Raw genomic sequence first — 13227 nt, 5'->3', positions numbered from 1 at the left:
TCCCCCCCCCCCCCCCCACCGGGGTCTGTCTTGCCCATCTGTCCACATGTAGTAATTCCAGGATAATCTCCAGAATAACGTTCATAGTTTTTACCTTTTGTTCAAGTTTTCCCCAAATGTAGGAAACCCCCTCTCCTCCTAAATGTAAAGCACAAATATTGTGTATGGGACAGCTTTTATTTAATTCCCCTGAAAATAAAATGATTTTGGCTTTCCAACCAGGGTACTATACAACTACTGTGCCCAAATTATTCTTTCACCACCAAAAAATGCTGTCTTTTCTTTCCGTCTTTTGTCTCTTTCCTCCTACTCTCCAAAGTCTCTCACTGTCTCTGTCTCTCTCTTCTCCCTCTTTATGTCTGTTTCTCTTTCTATTTCTCCTCCTCTTCTCCCTGATCCCACTACATCTCTTTGTCTCTGTCTCTCTCCTCTTCTCCTTCTTTGTCTCTCTTATTATCTTTCTACCACCCCCAAACTCCACTTGAAGGTCCTGACTTCCCAAACTTGGGATCTCAGGTTACTGAAGAGCTAACTCCCAGAAAAGCTCTCTTCCACAGATAAAAGGCTACATAGATACTACTTATCTATCACTTGACCACTAAACCAAATTACCTCTCCACTAACCTTTCCTGCTTCAATCCCTGCCCTCCTCCCCATTCCCCACTCCCACCACTATCAAATATTTTCTTTTCTCTGTTCCTTGTTCAAGACTCTCCTCTCCTGATTTAGGACATCTGGTACATATTTGCTAAGTTCTCCCTCCTTATCTCTGCCTTCTGGCTTCCCTGGCTTTCTTGGAAGTCTCAGCTAAAATTTCAACCTTTATAGAAAGCCTTTCCTGGTCCCCCTTAATGCTAATGCTTTGTTTCTGTGAGGATCCCTAATTCTGTATAATTGTGGTTTGCATACCACCTTCCTTGTTGGATTGTGAATTCCTTTGGGGGCAGGGACCATTTTTGTCTTTCTTTGTATCCCCACAGTTTAGTATAATTCTTGGTACGTTGTAGAAACTTAAATGACTATTGACAAAAAAAAAGCACAAAGCAAAAGGCAAAAATAGGAAATCTCCTAGTAAATTAAAGACTGGTTTCCCATTTTAGGTGTTACAGACAAGGGGATGCTGGGGACAATTATAAAATATGAAAGTTTTCAGAAAAGAAGGGATTTTAAGTAGGAAGATAAGGTAGATCCAGACTGCAACAAATAAGACTAGGCTCCCCAAATCAGAGAAGATTTTTGGATTATCCTAGTAATTCAAAGAACTTTCCACTTCAGATACTAGTGTGGGGAGGATAGGGAGGGAAAAGAAGGGTATAGTCAGGGAAGCATGGGACCATGGGTGCTGCTCCTTAGTTAATCTGTATAATAATAATGACATTAATGATTTGGATTTTTAAAGTATTATTTGTAAGCTAGGCAATTCAAGAATTATTCTTCTCATTTTACAGATGAAGAAACAAAAATTTGGGTTCAATTGACTTGCCCAAAATCACATGGCAAGTATATGTGTTGGGATTTGAGTCCAAGTTGCTTGATTTCAAATCAAAGGGTGTTAGGGATAGAGGGGTGAAGGTGGAGAAGAGGAGGGAGGGTTATTCCATAAATTTTTAAACACAATGCTTTAAGCTTCTTAATTTAAAAAGGACTTGGTAAACAGTCTTCCCTACCTTCTCCCCACACCTTTGCTCAAGAGGAAAAATTGAATAAATTTAAACTCATTGGTCAACAGAGCAAAAATCTCAAGGAAATCAGCTGATGCTTAGATTCCTGGCTTTGGGCCACAGGGGAGGGTTTAGGCTGAGACAATGCTTCTTTTTGTAGAAGGGATGAAGCTGAGTTAGTTGCTCAGCCAGCTGCTCTATTAATGAAAATGGAGGAAGGAAGCTAAGAGAGGAAGAAGGAGAATTCACACAATTGTCATTAAGTGATTAACCATTTTAACATGCTCTGTTTGGCGCCACATGAACTTTACTCCTCAATCTTGCAACTCACTTGGTCTTTCTCTGTGAAATTCCACGCCTTGGGGTAAAGGGGCCAATGCCTAGCTCTAGACAGCTAGAACTCTGGGTTCCAGTTCTGTGCTCTATAAAAAATTACACATTTACTTGTAGTGGATAAAGAGAAAACATTTCTTTAGAATCTGGTTTAAGAACCCTATAAAAAGAGCAGTGAGCTTGGATACCCAGTCTCCACAAGTCACTTCATTTTTCTGAACCTGTTTCCTTATATCTAAGATGGGAATAATATGAACTGGAGAAATGACAACCCAATCTAATATTTTTGCCAAGAAAATCCTAAATGGGGTCAGAAAGAGTCGGACATGACTGAACAATAGCTTTCTGTAAGAATAGGTATATGTGAGTGTGTATATACATATAGATATACCTGCATTTTGTCTCCCCCGTTGGTCTGTAAGTTCCCTGAAGGGACTGTCTGTCTTTTTTTGTGTGTGCTTAGTGTAGTGCTTTAGCAAAAATGCTATAATGGTTTCTTATTTCCTTCTTTAACTCATTTTACTAATGAGGAAACAGAGGCAAACAAGATTTCGTGACTTGCCCAAGGTCACAGTTTTAGTAGTTTTTTGAGGCCAGATCTGAATTCAGAAAGACGAATTTTCCTGTTTTCCTGGCCTAGCATTCTTTGTCCACTGTACCACCTATCTGCCCTAAGCAAGCTATATACAGTTTAAATAAAAAATAATTTAAAAAGGGAAAGCTAGTTGATATAGTGGATAGAACACCAACCCTGAAGTCAGGAGGACTGGAGTTCAAATCTGACCTCAGATACTTAGCACTTCCTAGCTATGTGACCCTGGGTAAGTCACTTATCCCCAAATACCTCAGCAAAAACAAAAAACAAAAACAAAAACAAAAACAAAAAAGGGAAAGCCCTAGAATTAAGAGGAAAGGCTTCCTGTAGAAAATGGGCTATTAGTTGGGACTTAAAGGAAGCTCTGCTTACGGTAAAAATTCCAGAAAGTGAAGAACCAAATTAAAATATAATTGGGGAAATGCTTAATAAAATACATAAAAATACAATAAAACATGTTAACTTGTGGTTTTTTAAATCAATATGTGGTCCTCCATTTCTTTTTAAGTTTGATCCTCACTGGCCCTAGAGATTAAGTCACCAGGTCAAGGTGATTCAGTCATAATGCATTAAAGGCAGAACTAGAATGCTAGTCTTCTTGGTTCCAAGACCAACTTGCTAGACATAATGCCAAGCAGTTTCTTATGTAAAAAAGGGATATCAACTCAACCTAATTCACAGAATTGTGAGGAAAATGCTTTGTAAACTTTTAATGTAAAGTTGGAATAAAATCAAATCTCAACATTTTGGAGTAGATTACACACTAACTAGTAATCTTCAGCCACTTTTTAACTCTAGGTGGGTTTTAAATGAAAACGTGTAAATGTGAAGGAATATTGTTGTGCCATAAGCAACGATGCTAAAGGGATAGGTTCAGAGAAATCTAAAAACACTTGTATGAACTGAGGCAGATAAAGTAAGTGAAACCAGGAGAACAATTTATACAGTCACTAAGTTATCATTGTGAAGAAAAACTTTTTTTTTTTTTTTGCTAGATACAAAAGATACTAGTGTTTTTCATTTTCCCTCTTTTTTTTTTTTTTTTTTTATCACTTTGAATTTCTCCTCCTTGCAAGGTGGAAATTCTTTGCAACATTCTCCATATCAGCCTTCCTCAACCAGGAGGAAAGGTCATAACCGCTGAAGGATGTGACTTGTTTTGGAAACTCTTCAGGTCTCTGGCAGACAACTTGCAAAACTGATTGGGGGAGGGGGAATCCTCTGTAGGGAGCCAGGTGATGGCTGATAATTAGAGATAACTGACGAGGTAGACTGATTCTAGCTTGTGGCCCATCCATGGTCAAGAAAAATAACCTTTGAAAGCCTTAAGAACTCTGATCAGAGTGGTTATTCATTCAGTTGTGTCCAACTGTATGTGATTTTCTTGGCAAAGACACTGGAGTGATTTGTCATTTCCTTTTCCAGTGGATTAAAGCAGAGATTAAGTGATATACCCAGTTTCACACAGCTAGTGAGCGTTTAGGGCAGAATTTGATCTCTGCATTGACCAACCATAACTCAAGAGGACTGAAATGAAGCAGGCTTACCTAATTCCTGACAAAATAATATGTGCATGACACACTTTTTGGGGAACTTTTTTTTTTTCTTGACTAAACTTGTTAAAAAGTTGCATTTTTTATTTCCTTTTAAATTGAGAGAAGATGAAAGGAAGAGAAAACAAATACTTATTTGTTGAAAAAAATTTTAAACTAAAATTTTAAGGGCTTTTTTTTTTAAAGCCTTTTCAAGTAGTGCTTTTTTTTTCTCCTACACACACCCTTATCCTCCTAATGAACACAGTAGGCTAGAAAACTAAAAAATGCTCTGAAAAATTGGCTGAGCCAAACAAGTAGGGAAATAGTTGTTACCCAAAATACCACCCAACTGCTGGAACTGTGTCTTCCCAGAAATCAGCTGGAGTCAGGATCAGTAAACGTGTTTATTCTTGATCTTTTACAATCAAGGTCAGAGGGTTAGGCCTAGCAACCTCACACACCCGTCCTCCTTCAAACACAGGAGAGACTGAGTCAGCTTCTGTGTCTCAATTCCTTTTCCTCCTACTCCTACTCCTCCCACACACATCACTTCCCCCCTCTTTGCCCACCAATCAAGTCAGCACAGAACAGCTGGGGAGGGTCAACCTTCAAACAAGTTAATAGGGAATTGTCCAATTGGTAATTGCGTGCTTCATTATCCAAGTGCATTGCTCAGTTCTAGCCCTTTACACCCAACCACATCCAAGATTGAGATAGGACAACCTGGAACAGGACTGGATTCGGACCTGAGAACCTAGATTAAAATCTTGGCTTTTCAGTTTGGAATTATGCCCAAAGGGCTATACAATTACATACTCTTTGACATAGCAATAACACTATTAGGTCTATATCCCAAAGAGAAAAAAAACAGTGTACAAAAATATTTCTAGCAGCTCTTTTTTTTTTTTTTTTTTTTTGGTGACAAAGAACTGGAAATTAAGGGGATGCCCATTAATTGGGGAATGGTTAAACAAACTGTGGCATATGATTATGATGGAACACTATTGTGCTATAAAAAATGACAAGCACGATGCTCTCAGAAAAACCTGGAAAGGCTTACATAAACTGATGCAAAGTGAAGTGAGCAGAACCAGGAGTAACAGCAATTTTGTATGATAAAACAATTGTGAATAATAGACAGCTATTGTCAGCAATGTAATGATCCAAGACAATTCTGAAAGACTCATGATGAAAGATGCTGTTCATATCCAGAGAAAGAACTGTTAAAGCCTAAATTCAGATTAAACATACTTTTTATTTTTTTTTTTTTTGGGGGGGAAGTTTCTGTGTTTTCTTTCACAGAATGACATACATGGAAATGCATTTTGCCTGTATTATCCATATTAAATTGCTTGATTTCTCAATGTGGAGGAGGGGAAAGGAAAGAGAGAGGAAGAGAATTTGGAACTCAAAATTAGAAAAAGAGAATATTAAAGTTGTTTTTACATGTAATGGGGGGAAATAAAGGATATGGGGGAAAATAATTAAATTTTAATAAAAGAAAAAGAATCCTGGCTCTTGTCATTTGATCCCCTCTCTGGGCTAAATGTAAAATGGGATGGCTTAGTAGATAGAGAGCTAGATTTATGGTCAATAAGATTTGAGTTCAAATAATGTCTTAGATATTTACTATTGTTTGACCTTGTCAGACTATTTACCTCATATGTAAAATGGGGATAGCACCTAACTAGCAATACTGTTGTGGGGATCAAATAAGATAAAATATATGTTTTGAAAACTTTTAACAGAGCATAAGTACTATATTACTATATTTTACTATCTGGGAGATGAGTCCATCCTACCTTCTGCCACAAAAACACCTATGATGGACTGTTCTCTAAACTCAGATGGCCATCCCTTATCCTGATATAAATCTGCTTCAGGTCCAGGGATTATTAACTCAGTGCAATAAAGAAGTTACAATCCAGAGAGTTCTCCCAAGCAATCAAAGAGAGGCAGTTAAAAATGGCCAGGAAAGTTAATTTTTATTCTGAAACAATTTTCTGGAGGTAAACATTTCATATTTAGCAATAAACCACAGAAAAATTAAATCCTTTGAGACACTAGAGGTAGAAACACCTCCAGACGAGGGAAGAATATACTTTCTTGGTTTGGCTCCATTGATAATGAAAAACAATCAGGGCATTAGATGCAGAGGTTTTTTCTTTTTTGGTTTTCCAATGATTCTGGCAATTCTAGAAGAAAAGATCTGGGGTTTTTCAGCAGTTGTCAAAGCTTTTACCCAGCAATACTTCAGTTAAGTTACATGTTATTTAATGGATGTTCCTCTGTGCTAGATCCACTTCCATGCAGGGAAAAAAGCAGAGATGGTAGAATGTAAATGAGTATAGTCTGCTATTGTGGAGGATGATAGATCATTATTAACACTTTAGCGTGATTTAGGATGGATTTTAATGAGTGCTGGAGGAAAAGGAACATGGGGGACTTCTCTGATCAGTGCCCTAAGTTTCATCAGACACTTTGCAAGGTTGGGGGAACAATGTAACGCCAGCACTAGCTAAGTTGCAGAGTTCTGGGTCTTCAGGAGGGACCCAGGCTCTTAGAATTGGGTCCCTGTAGAGAAGAGCAAGGCAAGAGCCTTTGAGCTCTCCCAATGCAGAGGGAAGAGCCCATTTGGCTGGGGCTGTTCACTTCCTGACAGGGTTTCCAGAGGCAGAGGAAGACTTGTTGGAAGAGGAACCTGACGATCCTTTCTGGGAGCCTGGAGGCTGCGGTGTCCCTCCTCTCTTGGTGGGGGCCAAGGTTTTGGTCTTATTCTTGAACACTTTGCTGGGATCTAGTTTGTTTATAAAGTAGTCAGTATCTTCTGTGAGTACTTGGGTATTGTAGGTGATGGGTTTATACATGTTGAACCATTGCTGCATGGAAGGAGGACAGAGAGAGACACACATCGATCAGAGTTTGAGAAACTGCCCTCTGCTGGCTCAACAAGGGAGAAGGAGGGGCTGGGGGCCCAGAGGCAGAGAGGGGAGGATGAAAACCAGCAGTGCAGGACCCATTCCTCTCTGTTCGAAGGCATAAGGACAAGCCCCATCTGTCCTCAGCATTGCCCGGCGCCTTGGCCGTGCCCCAGGGCACTGATGGAGACAAACAGGAGCTCTGCTCCTTGGCCCCTAGCACAGCTCTGTATCCTGAGATCTCCACCTCAGCACCCACTCCTTTGCCATTCACAAGGACTCTCTGCAGAAAGTTGCTCTGGGGAGCTGGGGGCTTAACTGCCTGCCTCTTCTTGAAGAGCACCTGTGACTCTTTAAAAAGCTTTCATTTCTTTTGCCCATTATCCACCAGGTAAGTCACTTATCTTCTCTGGGGCTCAGATTTCTCATCTGTAAAGATGAAGGATCCAGACCATCTCTCACTAGGACTATTGGAAGAGCCTCCTGATTGGCCACCCTACATCCCAAAGCTGCAAAGTGGCAGTTCTAAAGTACAGGCATGACGATGAATCCTTTTGCTCAAGAAGCATCAGTGGCTCCCGACTGCCTTTAGAATAAAGGACAAACTCCTCTATTTGGCTTTTAAAGACTGTTACAATCGATTTCCAGTCTAGACTGCCTGCCTCCTTGCCTTTGTCCAGTCTGGCCTACATTCCTGGAATGTTGTTCTTATTGACCTCTGCTTCTTGGAATCCTTTTTGTTGTTTAATCATTCAGTTGTGTCCAACTCTGTGACCTTGGTAGTGGTTTGCCATTTCTTTCTCTTAACTCATTTTACAGATGAGGAACTGAGACAAACACGCTTAAGTGACTTATCCAGGGTCACACAGCTAGTGCCTTGAAAGCTTAATCTTCCTGACTCCAGATTTGACACATTATCCACTATACCACCCTATTGCTCTTCTTGTTACTCTACTTCCTTTCAAAGCTTAGCTCAGATGTCACCTCCTCTAAGAGTCAGTTGTGCCCCTACCAACCACTGTGTATTTTTTATATATTCTTTATTACTCATCTGTGAACATACTGTATCCCCCTCTCTTGAAGGCAAGGACTCTCTCCTTTTTGCATTTATATCCCCAAGCTCTAGGATAGTGTATCTGGTATACAATAAATGCTTGTTGATTTTTTTTAAAAATGAAGGTTGATAATCATTTCTAAGGCCCCTCCTAGCTTGAGATTTCCTTGATTTTATTATTCAAATACCATTTCACAAAATCAGAGTTAGAAATGACCCTGAGAGCGTCTGTCTAGTCCAATTCCTACCCAATGTACTAATACTCTTCATTATATCACTGATACATGGTTGGTTCCTGCTGAACCTATTATGGAATTAGGGTACTTATAGAGCAGCTTTCAGATTTTACTGTTCTTACTTCCACATTTGCTGCCTTACTGTGATTCTATTTCAGTCCCTCTTTATTGTTCACCTAATCAGTTGTAACTATCTCCTAAATGGGCATTTCTGCTTTCAGTATTGCCCACTACATTATCCATATGGTTGCCAAAATAATATGACTAAGTCATTCTCTTCAAAAATCTCAATGGCTCCATATGATCTCTAAAATAAAACTCATAAAACTGGCTCCCAGACTTGTTTCATTTTAGAGCCACAATATACTATTAGCTTTCCCTGAAGTTGGCATTCAATCTCTTGCCTCTGTAAGTTTTCAAAAGACTCTTCCAAGATTAAAATTCCCTTTCTCTCCTCATCTCTGCCTCTCGAAATCCTTATCTTCCTTTAAGGCTTGGGAGGCAGATATCTCATCGATGAAGCCTTCTTTGATACCATCACTTGTTATTGCTCTCTATTTTTCTCAGATTATCTTATATTGTTATGCTTATTGATATACATATTATATTCACCCCAGAACATCTTCTCATTGAGGGCAAGGATTATTCATTTAAAAAATTTCTATCCCACTGCCAAGGACATTGTCTTATAGATAAAAGTCACTTAGTAAATATTTATTGAAATGAACTAAGGTTCTGAAGTACTGGAGATGTGAGTAGTCATGTATTATTTACATGTGTGCCTTTCACTACTGTTATCTAACTTTATGTCTGTACTGTAGTATTTCACCTTGCACTATTTCATCTTAGCAAATGTCTTTGCTAAAAACTATTTACTGTCAGTCTGTTAATAGGAAGTACACTGGTGGGGCTTGCTTATAAGCTAGACTGTCCTGCCTCACAAGGCACACTATTACCTGGGGTAGCAACCACCTTCTGGAGATCAAACCCATGAGTGTGAGAGCAAGTTAGAGGGGACCTACACAGAACTTGAATAATTCAATTTATTTTCTTTCTCTCTTGTGTCACATACTTTCATATGCCAACTTTTTGATCCTAGTTCCAATTTCTCTGTCACCTCTCAATATTTTATCTCTTGGATCATTTCTTCCATATTATTAAATAACTCTTTAATCCATCCTAACAAGCATGGTGCTAGAGAGACATTCCTTAAATCTAGATCACTTCTCTTAAATTAGAGATACTCATGTATATATAATTCTTTTTACCTTTGTAGGAAAACAAACACTATACAACTCCTAAAAGTCAATGGGATATATCAAATTAATAATTGGTAGCTACTTCCCCTGTAAATTCTCATAGCAGATTGCTTGACTGAATGGCTACTCACTGCCATAACTGGGATCCTCACAAGATGTGAACATAAGGATAGGAATAGCAGGAATTATTAATGGAGAGATGAGGAAAGTGAAACCTGGAGAAGTCAAGTGAATTGCTTAAAGTTTTTTCAGCAAGTAAGTATAGGGCAAAGTCAGAAATAATTTCTCCAAGTCTAGTACATTTCTTAGAAGACTAGAAATGGCTTAAGATAAGATAAGAACTAGAAAAGCCTGAGGCACTTTAAATCTTCTTCTCCTACCTTGGCCTGTGGGCTAATACCATAGCTGGTGAAGGCGTACTGCCACTGGGGAAGGCCCAAGTGGGTGATCAGCAGGCGGTAGTAGGCAGTGAAACTGTCTGTCAGAAAGTGCCAATATAAAGCTCTGTCCAGGAACCAGATCTTGCTTTCTTTGGCCACTGATAGAATAGGAAAAAAAAAACAGCTTCTAAGGAAAGTCCATTTTTTATACACTGATACATATATATCTACTCTAGCTATCTATCTGGAGAGTACACACACACACATACACACATACATATAAAAGATTTAAACTAAACGTACAAGAAATACACTTTGCCTTCTAAGAATAATCCTGTAGGAGCTCTTAACTCGAGGTATACAAACTTGTTTTTTAAAATATTTCAATCACTATATTTTAATATAGTGAACTGCAAGCTGCTGTTCTTCCACAGGGAGCCCAGACAATGCATCAAGTTTAACTTGTTCAAGTCAATGCCTTTGGGATTCCTATAGTGCCTGGAACATAATAGGCATTTAATAAATGTTTATTGAGCGTCTACTGTATGAAATCAGATATTTTTAGAGTCATGTTAATATTATTTTAGACAAAATCATAAATTGGTCTAAAGATTGTTCTTAGGGAAGGCCTACCAAGGGACTTAACAAATTCAGAGAAGGAAACAAAAGATACTGATGAAAGAGAGGTAGTGGAGAAGTAACATTTGTTAGGGGCTCCAGAATCTCAACCTCTACTGTATCCTTCTCCCTTGTATTTTACCTGGTGAAGTCCTTTTATAGACAAGACATACTTTGCCATTCCCACTGCAGGAATCCAGCTCAAATATTATACTACGAGAGTCAAAGTGAGGTTTTTCTGGCTGATCTTCATTACCTGCAAATCCAGAAATTAATAACATTGAAACATCAGCCAACATATGATTAAACTTAAGGACAGGGTCTGGATACTAACACATAACTTTAATGGGATGATGCCAGAGGAATGGAGTAGAGAATAGCATGCTTCCTAAGCAGCTTAGAAATATTTTGCCTCATCCTTCCTGACGCCTTTGCAGGATCTGTCACATTTTGATGTCTACTTCTTCCTTTCTGGGTTTCCCTCTGAGCTATCTGACTGCTCCTTCTCAGTCCTTCTGTGCTAGACCATCATTCATAGTCATGCTCTATAATGGGGAGCATGACCCTAAAATCTGTCCCAGGCTCTTCCTTTCTTTATGTACATTCCTTAATTTGGCGACTTCATCAGTTCCCATGGTTTTAATGACCACATTCATAAATTTCAAATTCTTTATATTCAGTCTTTGTTTCTCCTGAGGTCCAGACTTATCTCATTAAATACTTCTTAAATATTCACAACTTGAATCTCAAATTCAATTGGTTCAAAAAAGAACTCAATACTCCTCATTCAAAAAAAGCCCCAACAAAAAACAAAATTATCCCTCTAAAATAAATAAATCCACACATATCGAGTAAGCATTCTGAAAAAAAATTTTTACTGAACCGGATTAAAAAAAGTTTAGAGGTACAATTAGGACAACTATGTGGCACAATGGATAGAGCACAAGAGTCAGGAGTACTTGCATTCAAATCTGGCTTCAGATATTTACAAGTTGTGTGATCCTGGGCAAATCACTTAATCTCCCTAAAAAAAAAAAAAGTTTGGAGTCTATTGGTCTAAAACAGTTAAGTGCCGTGGGAATTTGGAGAAGGGTTTTGTGGAAGAAGTGAAACAAATTCGGTTTGGAAGGAATGTAAAGAAAGTGGTAATATTCCAATATGGGAGAGAGAAGGGTGAGAGTGGTAAATTTGCTGAAATGGCTTTGTTGGAGTGGGAGATGTGCACACTGTCTAGGCTGAAGAGAGGAAAATTATGGAGAACCTTGAAAGTTACCTTGAGGTGCTTATGTTTTCTTCTGGAGGCATGTAGAGGCCATTTGAGGCTCCAGAGTAGGAGTTACTTGATATCTGGGTAGTCTTACGAAAACCTGACCTGGGGGTTTTTATGTGATGGTTTGAAAGGGAAGACCAGTTGAAGGGAGCCAGTTGGATGTTGGAAGTGAGAGTGAAATGGGAAAAGTAAATGGTAAGGATATTTTTCCAAGGCTTAGAAGAAAAGAAAGGTGAAAAAGATCTCCAAGGTTCTACAGATGAATTAAAAGTGAAATGCTGCAAGAATACCCTGTGTTTTCGGTACTGTCTATAGGAAGGAACCAGTTTGTATTCAGACAACAAACCCCTGCGAGCACTCACAATACCTTCATCCTCCTCGTCATCTAGATCCTCTAGAGTTGGTGAATTGGGAAGTGTGTACACAGCCGACTGGGTGAGTTGAGTCAAGTTTGCGATGCTGTTAATCACCAGGCAGCCCAAAGGCACAGGCTGATCTGCAAGAGAATTGAGAGAAGGGGCAAGATGTTAGCAATCATCCTCAAAGGAGAAGGATGGATGCACTTTGGTGGGTAAAGCCACTTGCCTTCTGAGGACTGTCCTAGCAATTTCCTTTGAGCACCAGAATGCCATCGACAAACGGCAACTAGAGCCACTATCATTACCATTACTAATTTGCTTTAAGGCTCATCTGAACCTCAAAACAACTCTATGAGTCTTATTCACCAATGAAGATGTAAGCGTTCACAGTCAGAGGTGAAACTTGAACTCAGGTTTTTCCTGACTCCAATTATCACTCTCTTCCCATTACACCATAGAGTCCTAAGGAACTGTCTCTCGGTGACTGTCCCCATATATACATAGGATAGTGGCTCTATGCTACATTCCTCCAGCTGCCTTTTGTGTGATCTGGATAAAGAATGTCATAGTCAAAATGAATATGGGTTAAGAGGCAATGGATAAACAAGAGATGCCTCTGGTACTGACAGCAAAAACTGGAGGACTCTGGGTCCCAAACTGAATGGCAGATCAAAAGGAAAACAAGGCAAAGAACTATTAATGAAAAAAATTGTTTCTTTTAGGACTGAGAAACAAGTTATATCTACTTTGGAGACTAAGGGTACCTTGTTCAGAAATAACCTTGAGGTTAGGAAGAGATCAGATGATATACTGTTTTCTCAGGGGACAGAAAGGTCAGAGATAGGTCAGCCTGAATAGTGTAGAAGCAGGGAAGGGGAACAGACATAATAGAGACTTTTCAGGGACTTGGGAAAAGAGAAAGATATGGTCCAGAAAGGGATTGGATTCTGATAACTTAATTAAAATATTTAGAAAAGAGTTCTCACTAAGATTTGCTACCTAAGCAGGA

General features: G+C 39.0%; 1 protein-coding gene across 4 annotated transcripts in view; it reads right to left on the bottom strand.

The window, feature by feature from the left end:
• The window catches only part of LOC141550701 (tubulin polyglutamylase complex subunit 2-like), a 44523-nt gene that overhangs the window by 9972 nt on the left and 21324 nt on the right, over positions 1 to 13227 (bottom strand). For 3 of the 4 annotated variants that reach the window (XM_074281622.1, XM_074281623.1, XM_074281625.1), the window contains 4 exons: positions 12227 to 12355; positions 10732 to 10845; positions 9972 to 10129; positions 6084 to 7003 (listed from right to left, as the gene is read on the bottom strand). In XM_074281622.1, coding sequence (XP_074137723.1) covers positions 6773 to 7003; positions 9972 to 10129; positions 10732 to 10845; positions 12227 to 12355 — 632 coding nt within the window. In that variant the 3' untranslated portion in view covers positions 6084 to 6772. Of the gene's footprint in view, positions 1 to 6083; positions 7004 to 9971; positions 10130 to 10731; positions 10846 to 12226; positions 12356 to 13227 lie in introns of those variants that run through there. The other variant, XM_074281626.1, reaches the window with a different exon arrangement.

The sequence above is a fragment of the Sminthopsis crassicaudata genome, chromosome 1, assembly GCF_048593235.1.
Source record: "Sminthopsis crassicaudata isolate SCR6 chromosome 1, ASM4859323v1, whole genome shotgun sequence".
Taxonomy (NCBI): Eukaryota; Metazoa; Chordata; class Mammalia; order Dasyuromorphia; family Dasyuridae; genus Sminthopsis; species Sminthopsis crassicaudata.
Note: the sequence above shows the minus strand (reverse complement) of the source record. Positions and strands in the feature narration are given on the sequence as shown.